We start from the raw sequence: 14,542 nt of genomic DNA, 5'->3' as shown, positions 1-14,542 counted from the left end.
TAAGTGTTTGGAAAGTACACTTTGGCAACAGATCGGGACAATCCCTATCCAACAACCGGCTCGGGGACCTGGCTCTGCCCCTTGTCTCCTGTGTGATGTCGGGAAAGTCACTTTACTTCTCTGTGCCTCAGATACCGCATCCGTAAAATGGGAATTAAGAGTGAGTCTCACACGCTAGAAAGCCTTGAAGATAATTGTGAGGTGTTTTTGTTTCATGTGAAAAGATACGTGGTGCCAGTGAAGGGTTTAGAGGAGAGATGTTTGAGTGCTACTTTGTCATTTCTCATGCTACCGTGTCCTCTCTGACCCATAATGAATGAATGGACACATCTCTCCTGGAATGCCCCATTCGCCAACTGCAAATGTTCTGGTAGTTTATCCATAGAGTTTTTTTGATAAAAATGCAGAAGTGGTGTACCATTGACTTCTTCCCTGTAGTAAATGTGAGTCTCCTCCTCGACTCTCTCCCATGACACTGCTGCCCGGCACAGGGGAGTTTTGACTTGCCTTCTACCCGCTAGCCACTGCCCAAGCTAGGAATGGAACAGGTATGCCTCGGATTAACCGTCCATCTGTTAGCTGAGACTGGTAGAGTACTGAAAACTCTCCAGGTGTGTTTCTGAGTGTGGGGGGAGTGATGCTTTAGCAAACAGTTAAATGAATAAATGAGTGGCTAAATAGGTGTGGGTTTGTGTGACTGTGTGTACTTAGATTTAAGTAACCACAGTCAGTTGAAGCGTGTGTGTGTGTATGTGTGTGTGTGTGTGTGTGAGAGAGAGAGAGAGAGAGAGAGAGAGAGTGTGTGTGTGTGTGTGTGTGTGTGTGTGTGTGGCTGGCCGGGACCCTGCAGCACAGCGTCAGCATTATGCTGTGGTCGCTTCGGCCAGAAGTGGGTCCTGGACGTCAGAAAATGTTTCTGGTGGGAAATGACAGGGATGGAATGAGAGAGTGTGATTCATTCTTTAACATGAGCACTATCATCAGCTCCTCCATGCAGAAATGTCAGGTGAACACAATGGAGGTAAGAGATTCAATCCCTTCCCTCCTGGACTTGCCAGTCTGCTGGGCTAGACTGATCCAATATAATTAACAGGTAGGGGGAAATAAGCACGAAAATGTGAATGTACAGCTTAATACGTTCTTCCATAGTAATGTGAATCTATACATAGAGAAGAGCTATGAGCAGTTGTGAATGTGTAAATGCAAAGGTGGCATCTGGGACGATTGGACAATGGGAGAAGAAACATTAATCTGGGCAAATTCAGAGGGAGAGGGAGATTCAGGCAGAAGGAGGGATCTAAGCCTTGTGTTGGAGAAAGGAATGTCCTCGGAGAGGCACAGGGAGCAGATCTGTCTCCAAGGGCTGGAGGGGAGTCGGTGAGGAGGGAAGGGAAACCCGGAGGAGAACACCGGTAAAAAGCCTTGAAGCTAGTGGCAAGGAGTGGATGGGAGTCAACCAGACTTAGGTCCGTTTCATTTTCCTCTGAGAACCACAGTCAGATTGGTTGTGTCCGTGGCTGTGTGTGTATCCAAGGTGGGGCAGGGGAGGCAGTGAACCATCGTTGGCTGGTGGAGGTCTGGAGGGGAGGAGGAGAAGGGCATCTTCTCCCAACACTTTCCAGGGAAAAAGGGTGTCTGGGCTCAGGGAGGTGCTAGTAGTAATGGGACCTAGGTTCTAATCCTGACTCTGCTATTAATTCATTCATTCAATCGTTGTTATTGAGTGCTTACCGTGTTTAGAGAACTGTACTAAGCACTTGGAAAGTAAAATTCGGCCACAGAGACAACCCCTACCCAACAACGAGCTCGGGGACCTGGGTTCTAATCCTGTCTCTGCCCCATGTTGGCTGGGTGACGTTGGGCAAGGCATTTTGCTTCCCCTGTGCCCTAAATACCGCATCTCTAAAATGGGAATTAAGATGGAGCCCTAAGTGCTCAGTAAATACCATTGTTTGATTAATTGATGGGTAAATACCCCTTCCCCCTCTCAGGATCACACCTGGAGAGTTTCCAGTACCCTACCAGTCTCAGCCAAGGGAGGGAGAGTCAAGCAGAGGAATACCCATTCCATTCCTAGCTTGGGCAGTGGCTGCTTTCCACCCCTTAACTGTGGAGTCCCTCAAAGCTCAAGGCTCCATCTTCACCCCCTCGGAGAACTCATTCATTCACATGTCTTCAACTACCATCTCTATACAGGGCACCAGCTGCTAAATGTAAGCTACCATCTCTATACGGTTGGCTCTCAAATCGACTTCCTGATCTTTCTCTTTCTCTGCAGCCTAGTATTTCTTCCTACTTTCAGACATATCCATGTCACATATCCAAATCAGAACTCCTCATCTTTCCACCATAACCCTCTCCTCCCTGAGTCTTTCCCATCACTGTAGACAGCACCACTATCCCCATGTCACAAGCCCATAACCGTAACATTATCTTTGACTCATCTCTCTCATTCAACCCACATATTCAATCTATCATCAAATCCTGTCAGTTCTACCCTCATGACATCACTAAAATCCAATCCGTCACCAAAACCTGCCGGTCTCACCTCCGCAACATTGCCAAGATCCGCCCTTTCCTCTCCATCCAAACCACTACCCTGCTCGGTCAGTCACTCATCCTATCCCGTCTGGATTACTGCATCAGCCTCCTCTCCAATCTCCCATCCTCCTGTCTCTCCCCACTTCAATCCATACTTTTTTAATGGCATTTATTGAGCGCTTACTATGTAAAAAGCACTGTTCTAAGCACTGGGGAGGTTACAAAGTGGTCAGGTTGTCCCATGGGGGGGACAGTCTTAACCACTATTTTACAGATGAGGTAACTGAGACCCAGAGAAGTTAAGTGACTTGCCCAAAGTCACACAGCTGACAAGTGGGGAGCCGGGATTTTGAACCCATGACCTCTGACTCCATAACCTGTGCTCTTTCCACTGAGCAATGCTGCTTCTCACGCCGCTGCCCGGATCGTCTTGCTGCAGAAACGGTCTGGGCATGCTAATTCCCTCCTCAAAAATCTCCAGTGGCTACCAATCAACCTACTCATCAGGCAAAATTTCCTCACCCCCGGCTTCAAGGCCCTCCATCACCTTGCCCCCTCCTACCTCACCTCCCTTCTCTCCTTCTCCAGCCCAGCACACACCCTCCACTCCTCTGCCACTAATCTCTTCACTTGTTCTTGCCTGTCCCGCCGTCGACCCCCGGCCCACGTCATCCCACTGGCCTGGAATGCCCTCCCTCCACACATCCGCCAAGCTAGCTCTCTTCCTCCCTTCAAAGCCCTACTGAGAGCTTACCTTCTCCAGGAGGCCTTCCCAGACTGAGCCCCCTCCTTCCTGTCCCCCTCTTCCCCCTTCCCCCCCCGCCTTACCTAATTCCTCTCCCCACAGCACCTGTATATATGCATATATGTTTGTACGTATTCATTACTCTATTCGTTTATTTATTTTATTTTTCCATATTTATTCTATTTATTTTATTTTGTTAATATGTTTTGTTTTGTTGTCTGTCTCCCCCTTCTAGACTGTGAGCCCACTGTTGGGTAGGGACCGTCTCTATATGTTGCCAGCTTGTACTTCCCAAGCGCTTAGTACAGTGCTCTGCACACAGTAAGCGCTCAATAAATATGATTGAATGAATGAATGAATGAATGAATAGCGAGTGGAATGCAGTCCGCTATAAGTCAAACCTCACCTGTTCTGGGCAGCAGTGGCAGGGGAGAGAGTCGAGGGTGGAGACTGAGGTTTACGGGGTGGAAGAGGGCAATGGTAAACCACTTCTCTATTTTAACCAAGAAAGTCTATGTATCCACTACCAGAAGGCTTGCAGATGGAGTGGGGCATTCTGGGGGAGATGCGTCTGTGGAGTGACTAAGGGACGGAGACGACTCCACAGCATAAGACAAGGCATGCTATATCCCTGAAACTATTAATACTATGGAACACAATAGGTGACAAATAAATACAACAGATTGATTTAATAATAATAATGATGGTATTTGTTAAGCACTCTGGCAAACTCCTAAAGGAATTATTGTTTATTACTTCATCGATGCTATCAATCCATCATATTTATTAAGCATTTACGCTATGCAGAGTCTACCCACTAGACTGTTACCTCCTGGTGGGCAGGAACGTATCTGCCAAGTCCGTTGGATTGAACTCTCCCAAGCACTTAGTACAGTACTCTGCACACAGTGAGTATCAGTAAATAGCATTGAGCTATTGATTGATGTGTTCATACCGCTCATCGTATCAATATTATTGATCTCTATGGGTGATCAATGAATACAACTGCTTTATTTATTAAAATGGGAATCAATCATATTTATTGATCACTTACAGTGTGGAGAGCACTGTACTAAGTGCTTAGGAGAGTACAATATGACATAATTTGTAGAAGTGTTACCCGCCCAAAAGGAACTTACATTCTGGAGGGAATGCCAATGATTCTAAATTGAAGTTCCTCTCTTCCTTTCCAGGGAGTCAACATCATCTCCCAGAAATGACCAATATCTCCATGGTGACCGAATTCCTCCTCCTGGAGTTCTCTGACATCCGGGAGCTGCAGCTGCTCCGTGCCACGCTGTTCCTCCTTGTCTACCTAATGGCCCTTCTGGGGAATCTCCTCATCGTTGCTGTCACCACCCTCGACCAGCGACTCCACACCCCCATGTACTTCTTTCTCCAGAACTTGTCCTTCATAGACCTCTGCTACATTTCTACCACGGTACCCAAATCCATTGCCAACTCCTTGACCGGTGACAGCTCCATCTCCTTTCTGGGTTGTGTCTCCCAGCTCTTCCTAGTGGTCTTGTTTGCCAGTTCAGAGTTTTATGTCCTCACCGCCATGTCTTATGACCACTATGCCGCCATCTGCTCCCCCCTCCGCTATGAGCTCATCATGAACAAAACAGCCTGTATGCGTATGGCAGCAGCATCATGGCTCAGTGGGGGTCTGCTTGGGGTCTTGTTTTCAGCTTCTACCTTCTCCCTGACCTTCTGTGGGTCCAATGCCGTCCAGCAGTTCTTCTGTGATGTCCCCCCTCTGCTGAAGATCTCCTGCTCTGAAGTCCACATTGCCATTGATGTGAGTTTGGCTGCTGGGTTCTTCTTGTCTGCTGTCTGCTTCACTTACATCACCCACTCTTATGTCTTGATTTTCTCAGCCGTTCTGAGGATGCCGTCCTCCGAGGGCCGAACCAAAGCCTTCTCCACCAGCCTGCCCCATCTCACTGTCATCATCATTTTTCTCTTGACGGCAGCATTTGCCTATCTCAAACCACCTGCAGACTCGCCCTCGGCTCGGGATCTGTTGGTTTCCATGTTCTACACTGTGGAGCCCCCAACTGTGAACCCCCTCATTTACAGCCTGAGGAACAGGGACCTGAAGGCTACCCTGAGCAAGTTCCTAAAGGGGACATTCCACCAGCATCCATTCTGGGACAAAATGTCCGTGTCCATACACGAATAATCCCCTACCACCCTTTAAAAGAGGAATTGCCCTTAGACATAATGATATATACCACTTACCCAGAGGCCCAAATAACAAGTCAGGATATTTAGGGTTTGTCAAGGTCAGGGAGGTTGGCTGATAAGACTAGTCAGGTGCACCCAAGAACTGGAGTGGAGAGAGGTCCATCCCAACCCAGCAGAGGTCAGAGTCCTCCAGCTCTACGCTGCCCCAGTGAGTGTGCCCCGGGGGGTGGTGGAAGAGGAGGCATAGACCATGATGAGGATGCAAGAGATGGAGCCATTCAGGTGAAATGCTCACACACGGGGCCAGTGTCGGACTTTGGGGCAGGGCTACATCCCCAGAGGGGCAGGTGGGCTTTTGGGAAGGTACGTATTTGACAGTGCAGTGACTCCAACCATCACTCATCTCCCCTTCTTCATCCACCTCCATCCAGCTAACATGGAAGCCACTTGCCTGGCTGGGGCCCTGCAGCATAGCATCAGCACTTCTGCCAGGAGTTTGTCCTGGATGTCAGAAAATGTTTCTGGTGGGAAATGACAGGGAGAGAATGAGAGAGTGTGATTGGTTCTAGACCAAGAGCACTATCATCAACTCCTCCATGCAGGAATGTTAGGTGAATGCAATGCAGGTAAGAGATCAGATCCCTTGCCCCCTGGATTTGCCAGTTTGCTGGGCTAGACTGATCCAAAAAAATTTACAGCATGGGGGAAATAAGAATGGAAAGGTGGATGCACAGCTTAATATGTGCTTACATAGTAATGTGAATCTATAGGTAGCAAAGGGCTATGACCAGTTGTGAATGTGTAAATGCAGAGGTGATATCTGGGCTGACACGGTGTGGGGAGAAGAAACATTAATCTGGGCAAGTTTGGAGGGAGAGGGAGATTCGGGCAGAAGGAAGGATCTGAGCCATGTGTTGGAGAAGGGAATGTCCCTAGAGAGGCACAGGGAGCAGATCTGTTTCTAAGGGCTGGAGGGGATTGGGTGAAGAGGGAAGGGAAACACAGAGGAGAACACCAGTAAGAAGCTTGAAGCTAATGGCAAGGAGTTGATTGGAGTCAATGAATCTTCTGTCTTTTTCTTTTCCTCTGAGAACCACAATTGGATTTGTTGTGTCAGCGGCTGTTTGTATGCCCCGGGTCGGGCAGGGGAGGCAGTGGACAAATCTTGGGAGGTGGAGGTCTGGAGGGGAGGAGGAGAAGGGAATCTTTTCCCATCACCTTCCAGAGAAAAAGTGTGTCTGCCCAGGGACTGGCAAAGAGTAGTCGTAGTAGCAAGGGGACCTGGGTTCTAATCCTGACTCTGCCAGTCATTCATTCATTCATTCAATCATATTAATTGGGCCCTTACTATGTGCAGAGCTGTGTACTAAGCCCTTGGAAAGTATAATTTGGAGACAGATAGAGAGAATCCATACCCAACAATGGGCTCTGGGACACAGGTTCTAATCCGGGCTCTGCCCCTTGTCTGCTGTGTGACGTTGGGCAAGTCACTTTGCTTCTCTGTGCCTTGCAATATCCATCTGTAAAATGGGAATTCAGATTGAGCCCTACATGAGATAGGGACTGCATCTACCCAATTTTCTTGTATCTTCCCCAGTGCTCAGTGTAGTGGCTGGCACCTAGTAAGCACTTAGCAAGCACCATTGTTTTTTTAAAAAGTATTTATTGAGCACCCACTTGATGCAATAGGTGTTGGCAAAGCTTGAAAGCAAGTGACCCAGTCCTTGCCAACAAAGAGTTGAAAATAAAAAGACTTACAGCACTGAGAGTTCATTTGTAGATGAGTGTAAGGAGCTTGCAAGTCACCATCATCATCACCATCAATCGTATTTATTGAGCGCTTACTATGTGCAGAGCACTGTACTAAGCGCTTGGGAAGTACAAATCACCACATTCAAGCCAGAGGTTCCTGTAGGAATGATATGGGTTAGTGTGATGGGAAATTAATCAGGGAAGCTGGTTAGGGGAGGTAAGATTTAACAGGACTCTGAATGTGGGGGAAACTGTGGTCTGTCTGATATGGAAAGGAGGAGGGAAGTCAATTGGATAAGTCGCTTCAATTCTCTGTGCCTCAGTTATCTCATCTGTAAAATGGGGATTAAGACAGTGAGCCCCATGTGGAACATGGACTGTGTCCAACCTGATTAGTTTGTCTCTACCCCAGTGACTAGTACAGTGCCTGGTACATAGTAAGCTCTTACTAAATACCATTAAAAAAAAAAGAATTCCAGGCCCAGGCCAGGGGAACAGTGAGTCAAGGGATGGGGAAGGGAGAATCAAGAGTGAGTTAAAGCTTGAAATTTGGCTTGGGAGCAATGAAGAGGAACTGAATAGAGGAGATGGACAAGGGATGGGCGGGGGGGAGGTCTCACATGGTAGAAAGCCTGGAAGCTGATTGTGAGGTGTTTTTGTTTCATGTGAAAAGATACGTGGTGCAGGTGAAGGGTTTGAAGGAGAGGAGAGATACTGCCTTAGCAATGCTTTGTCTTGTCTTATGCTGTCGCGTCATCTCCTACCTATCAGTGGGCACATGTCTCCCAGAATACCCCATTCTCCATCTGTAAGTTTATCCAATATTTTTCTTGGTAAAAATACAGAAGTGGTATTCCATTGTCTTCTTCCCTGCAGTAAACCTGAGTCTCCGCCCTCTGCTCTTTCCCTTGCTGCTGCTGCCCAGCACGGGTGAGTTTTGACTTGTAGCAGTTTCCCTTGCACTCACTAGCCACTGCACAAGCAAGGAATAGAATGAATATGCTTCTGCTTGACTCTCCTTCCCATAGCCAAAACTAGTAGGGTACCGGAAACTCGCCAGGTACGATTCTGAGTCCAGGGAGCGATGCTTTAGCAAATTGTTAAATGAGTAAAGGAGTGGCTAAATAGGTGTAGGTTTGTGTGGTTGCGGGTATTTATGTGTAAGTAACTGCAGTCAGTTGAAGCTTGTGTGTGAGCTTGTGTATGTATGTGTGTGTGTGAGTGGCTGTGTGTGTGTGTGCTCGTGTATATCTCCATGATAAGTGTGTTTACATATGACGGTTTATTTGTCTGTCTCCCCCTTCTAGACTGTGAGCCCGTTATTTGGTAGGGACCATCTCTATATGTTACCAACCTATACTTCCCAAACACATAGTACAGTGCTCTGCATACAGTAATCGCTCAATAAATATGACTGACTGAATGAATGAATAAATCGAGAGCAATTCATAGCCATCATGTGCATCTCTTGATCCTCTCTGGCCTTCTCCTATCTTATTTTAGTTTCTACCTTCTCCACGAATAATGCTAATTGTAGTATTTATCAAGACCTTACAATAGACTAATGAAAATATTGAGGGCCGGGTTCAACTCATGATAATCGAGTCAGAAACAGTGTCCATCTCGCGTGGGACTCAGGGTCTAAGTTGGAAGGAGAAGCATCAAATCCCCATTTTACAGAGGAGGAAACTGAAGCAGAGAAAAGCTACATGCCTACGGTGACACAGCAGGAAAGTGGCGGTGCCAGGATTACACACCAGATCCTCTGACTCCCGGACCTGGGATCTTTCCACTAGGCCCCTCTACAATGGAATGGAAGCACCGTGAGGGAAGGGATCATATGAACTATTAGCTCCGGTGATCATGCCACAAAACCACAAAATGGAGGCACTCAGAAGTTCCCAAAAGCAGGTTTATTGTTGTCACACATCTATAAAGACACATCCATGAATACACTCACCAGAACTACTAGAGAATAATCCCACAACAATACCACCATCCTCATATCCATTGGTCTCCGGTATTAACACTGGATGTCCAATTGTGCCAAGGTGACCCTAGGCACCGGCCATCTTGAGGTCAAATGCCACCTCTGATGCAATTCCTCTGGCCAGAGGGGAGCGGGGCGGAAGGATAGGTGTCCCTCACCTCCGTGCTGACCAAATAAAGTATGGAGGCAGGAAGGGGTAGAGATGGAGCAAGCAGAGGACGGAAACAGAAAGGGCCCACGCCACAGGTGATATAAATACCTGTGGCCTCTGACCTTCTGGGCAGAACATCGAGACGGGCACCAGCAGCAGGAGCAGCCGCAGCAGCAGTAGCAGCAGCGGCCCACGTGTCTCTCTCCCTCTGCCCAGAACGCCAGATGGCCGCTCTACAACCAGAACCAACACACTGAGGCAAGGGCCGCGGGATGGGTGGGTGTCTCGTGGGTGGGAACCAGGTACCCGCTGCTGATGGGAATTATGAGTGGATTCCTCCCATGTAGGGAGAGCACATTGTGAGAGCTAGTCGCCCACCACGTGCGCGGGGAATGTAATGAATTCTTCCCATGTGGGAAAGTAAGTGGATTCTTCCCGAGTGGGAAGTGCACATGGGTGAGAGTTAACCAACTCACCCACGTGCGATTAACGGATGATTGTGTTCCTCCCGTGTAGGGAAGCTCTAATATTGCTAATTGATTATATTCCTCCCGAAAGGGAAGCTCAATCCATTGTGCCTAAACAATTACATAAATTCAATTCACCTCGCGGGATAAATTTTATATAAAACTTAGGCTTTCCGTCCCCCGGCCTCTCTCTCTGTCGCCTCGCCGATCACTGAACGAACCCGTCCCCGGACGACGGGTGACATAAATGGCGACGAGGGTGGGATCGGCGATAGGCGACAGAGAGCCGAGAGGGCTTTTTGAATTCCTCGCGGATCAGGGCTGGAAAACCCCAAGATGGGACAGCCATAGCCAAACGTGCCCACTTGACCCCAACCTCACCTACGTCCCTTCCGGGGCTCATGGTGGTGGGGGTAGCGCTGGAGGCCGTGCCACCAGCGCTGTACCTCCCTTAACCGCAAGGACCTATGTCCTTCCTTGGCTGGCCACGGAAGCCGGGGAAGTGGGTCCATGGGCTGGGACAGAGGACGGGGCCCATCCACTGGCCAGGGGTGATGGGCGGAGCCCTCAAGGTGTGTGGACCGGAGGTATGGAGGGTGATTGGTGGACCACGATGGTCTTAAGGTAGTGCACAGAGGCAGGACCCGGGGAAGGCTGTAGTGTTTGCCGCACCTGTGAGGACAGGACTGAGCAACAACAACTCAAGAACCAACATCCTCCCACTAAGCCCACCGCCAGAAGCAAAAGTAGCAGCAACCCCTGGAATAGTGAGTTTCCCTCCTCAAGTCTAATGAGTCCATAGAACCAGTACAAAACTCCTCTGGTGGTGGGGACTCTTCATTAGCTGCATGGTACACTGCCAGAGATCATCGTTTCCAATTGTTCAGAGTCACTGGAGTGAGGGGGCGAGAAGCACCGGTCATGTTGAAACAGGAACAGGTCGCCTGGTAGAAATAGGTTCCCTTCCCTGATGATGTCACACCATGGCTAAGACTGAAGACAGGCTCTCTGGGAGGCAGTTCAGTGATGATTCCTTTGCTGGGCCTGTCTGGAAGTCAGGCAATCCTGACCATAGAATTGTGAGGCAGAGAAGTACCCAGGAGCATCATATAGCCAGATATGATTGATAAAGTTTGAAATAATAGCTTTTTCCTAATAACATTAAACAATTATTCTTCTGTTGCTTTCTAAATCCTTGGGATATGATGACTAAACCTTTTCAGTCCCTTAAAAGGAAACAATCACAAAGACAAAGTAGACATCCAGATCTGTACATATGTATGATACCGAATAACATACAGCTGCTTTTTGCCCATTAGCTAGGCTATAGCAGAGACAGCATGCAGAACTTGCACTGTCAACCCTGAAAAATGGAGATTTTATATTAAAGACCATCTGAACCAATTAAACAAGCAAAGACGAACAAACCCCCGTTCTAATACATATAATTTGTAATATGCAGCAATTAAATCTGGCCTTTGCGTGTTCTAATATTTAACACGTTAAGTGACGAGCAGGCCAAGCAGTTTCACAGGGTGATGTGTCGTCATTCGCCCTCTCCCAGGCGTGATGTCTGCAAAAGAGAAGGGTCTAGGTCTTGGAGGATCTCCAAGCCTTTACCAAAGTTAGTGGGCAGCCCTCATTGGGATTAGCTGCACAGGTTTGCCCAGTCAGATTCATTTATCATTTCAAATATATCAAGACGACTTTTGTATTTGATCTGCTTTTACCGTTTACTAAGAGAAATTTAAGGCAATGGCATTTCAGATATGATTAAATCACCACCCCTCCAGTTGTTCCTAGGCTGGGAGAACGATGGCAAGTTCACTCCCAATTCATTCCTAATGACCGCCATTGTAGTTTCAATGGGGAAGTGCCTTAGGCTGAGAAAGGCAGCCATTCACTAGGAGGGAGGCAACCCTTTGCTAGAGGGAGGTGCCTTCCCTCAAAGGAATTCCATTTTGATCTCCCATTTGATAGCTCTTGCCCTGAAGGCAAAGTGGTTAAGTTTCCTACCCCCATGCTTTAGCTTGCAAATTTCTTGAGTAGCTGGGTGCTCGGATGACGGGAAGGGTCCCCCGTCTCCCAGTAACCCCAATTATGGAATTATTTCCTGTAATTGATGGTTGGCCTCCTTGCCAATCATCCTTCCTCATCATAGATACCCGGGCCCTGGTGTCTACCGGTAAGACTTTCCGACGATCATTTACTGGGACGGTCATATGATGGGGGGGGGGGGCACCCGGGTTGCGAGAGGGCCACGGCCGCCGTCCAAAGGCCTGGCCCGCCGGATCCCCCTTCTAATTTCCCCGCTCCGTGGTGGTTGGGGCCGTTGGTCTACCTTCCTGAGTGAGCAGCTTCAGGATATGTGTGGGCAGCCCATCCAGCTCGTCCATAGGAAATCCCCGCTCCCTTAACTCCCTCAATATGATCACCCGTTCCCCTGGGCCCAATCTTCCTGAGCCGACCCGCTGTGGGGGTCGGTGGGTATCCCTTTTACTATTCGTTGGAACCGGCTTTGCCCTCCTGAACCCCAGGCCTTTCCTAATCATGGCTGCTACATGCTGGCTAATCGGCATCTTAGGGGACTGGAATAGGGGCCAGTCACTGTTGACCACGTTGGCCAAAGTGCTCCAGGTTTGTACTCCAGTGGCCCTATCCCTCAAACCGTGGGACAGCCCGCGCTCCGGCCCTGGGGGTGCACCCATTACTATTGCACGAAGTAGGCCCTCTTGGGCGGGGAGGGACCAGGGGCTTGGTTCCTGAGTTTTCTCCCTCTCATCCAGGAGTTGTTCAATTCCAAGCACCAGGAGATGCTGGTTTAATGTAGCTGGGTCGGTCCAGCGGAGGGTCCCGGCCCTTCCCTGTTCACTCCGGGGGACTGTCCGAGCCCAGTGTACCGCGAGGGTCCAGAGGGTACGACCTGGAGTGTGAGTGTGGGTCACATCCACCCCTGGGCCCAAATCGAGGCGGCTGCTTTCATTTGGACTGAGGTCCAGCTGGGCTGCCGCTCCCTTCCATACCCTGGCCAACCAGCCTATCACCGGCTCCCCGGGGTCCCGGGAAAACTCCTTAGAGAGCTGCCTGAGTTCAGTGGCTGTGAGGTGAGTAGTCTGGGTGGTGACCTTTCCCTCAGGATTCCGCTTTTCCTTGATAATAGGATAGAGGGGCTTGGGCTGCCCCTCAGGGTTCTGCGGGGGCACCTCCCAATCGCGCGGGGAAGGGGGCGGTTCCAGTTTCGGTAAGGGATCGGGATCCCCCTCCCACTCAGAGGGATTCTTCCCACCCAGCTCCGAGTACATGACCCGCTCGATCTCCTGCTCAGTTACGGGAAGTTTCCTCTGTGCTTCTAACTCCTTAGCCACCCGGGGTGCCAATTTCTGCTCTAAAAGTATCGCCTGCTGCATTTTTACCTCGGCCGCTGTCTGCAGTAAGAGGCATTTCGTCTCACTTTCCTTTAGTTTTGCCTCTAGGGTGGTCCGCTCCTGCCGCCCCCGTCGGAGGTCCCGGGCGGCGGCCTGCAGCGCCGTTGCTAGGAGACCGAGGAGGGCGGTCTTTCCTTTCTTTTTCATGATTTGGGTAGCCTCCCGCCAATCACAAAATTCCCTCACCAGATTGGTCGGGTCCTCCCAGTGCTTCTCCACCCAGCGGCTGTCCCATTTTGGGGTTTTCCATCCCTGATCCGCGAGGAATTCAAAAAGCCCTCTCGGCTCTCTGTCGTCTATCGCCGATCCCACCCTCGTCGCCATTTATGTCACCCGTCGTCCGGGGACGGGATCGTTCAGTGATCGGCGAGGCGAGAGAGAGAGAGGCCGGGGGACGGAAAGCCTAAGTTTTATACAAAATTTATTCCGCGAGGTGAATTGAATTTATGTAATTGTTTAGGCGCAATGGATTGAGCTTCCCTTTCGGGAGGAATATAATCAATTAGCAATATTAGAGCTTCCCTACACGGGAGGAACACAATCATCCGTTAATCGCACGTGGGTGAGTTGGTTAACTCTCACCCATGTGCACCTCCCACTCGGGAAGAATCCACTTACTTTCCCACATGGGAAGAATTCATTACATTCCCCGCGCACGTGGTGGGCGGCTAGCTCTCACAATGTGCTCTCCCTACATGGGAGGAATCCACTCATAATTCCCATCAGCAGCGGGGTACCTGGTTCCCACCCACGAGACACCTACCCATCCCGCGGCCCTTGCCTCAGTGTGTTGGTTCTGGTTGTAGAGCGGCCGTCTGGCATTCTGGGCAGAGGGAGAGAGACACGTGGGCCGCTGCTGCTACTGCTGCTGCGGCTGCTCCTGCTGCTGGTGCCCGTCTCGATGTTCTGCCTAGAAGGTCAGAGGCCACGGGTATTTATATCACCCGTGGCGTGGGCCCTTCCCGTTTCTGTCCTCTGCTTGCTCCGTCTCCGCCCCTTCCTGCCTCCATACCTTATTTGGTCAGCACGGAGGTGAGGGACACCTATCCTTCCGCCCCGCTCCCCTCTGGCCAGAGGAATTGCGTCAGAGGTGGCATTTGACCTCAAGATGGCCGGTGCCTAGGGTCACCTTGGCACACCAATCCGTGTTGGACGTCTGTGTTACCCGTGTCCCACCTTGGCTGCTATGAGGTCATCCAGCCCTCATGCCGCTATGGCAATCTGGCAAGTGATAGCTCCTCAAGCTGGCCTCTGTACTTTGACACAGCTACTTCTTTGTTG

The 14,542-nt window shown here is 49.8% G+C and overlaps 1 protein-coding gene across 1 annotated transcript; it reads left to right on the top strand.

Annotated features, from left to right (window-relative positions):
* Positions 1-4,484: 4,484 nt before the first annotated feature.
* LOC119924353 (olfactory receptor 14A16-like) lies at positions 4,485-5,592 on the top strand (the record flags this gene model as incomplete). The annotated part of the gene is given in 2 exon segments (XM_038743217.1): positions 4,485-5,411; positions 5,413-5,592. Coding segments are annotated over 2 exon segments (1,107 nt in total), but the record flags the coding sequence as incomplete, so codon positions are not given.
* Positions 5,593-14,542: the final 8,950 nt, after the last annotated feature.

The sequence above is a fragment of the Tachyglossus aculeatus genome, unplaced genomic scaffold (assembly GCF_015852505.1).
Source record: "Tachyglossus aculeatus isolate mTacAcu1 unplaced genomic scaffold, mTacAcu1.pri scaffold_97_arrow_ctg1, whole genome shotgun sequence".
NCBI lineage: Eukaryota > Metazoa > Chordata > Mammalia > Monotremata > Tachyglossidae > Tachyglossus > Tachyglossus aculeatus.
This window is presented reverse-complemented; position numbering and strand designations above follow the sequence as displayed.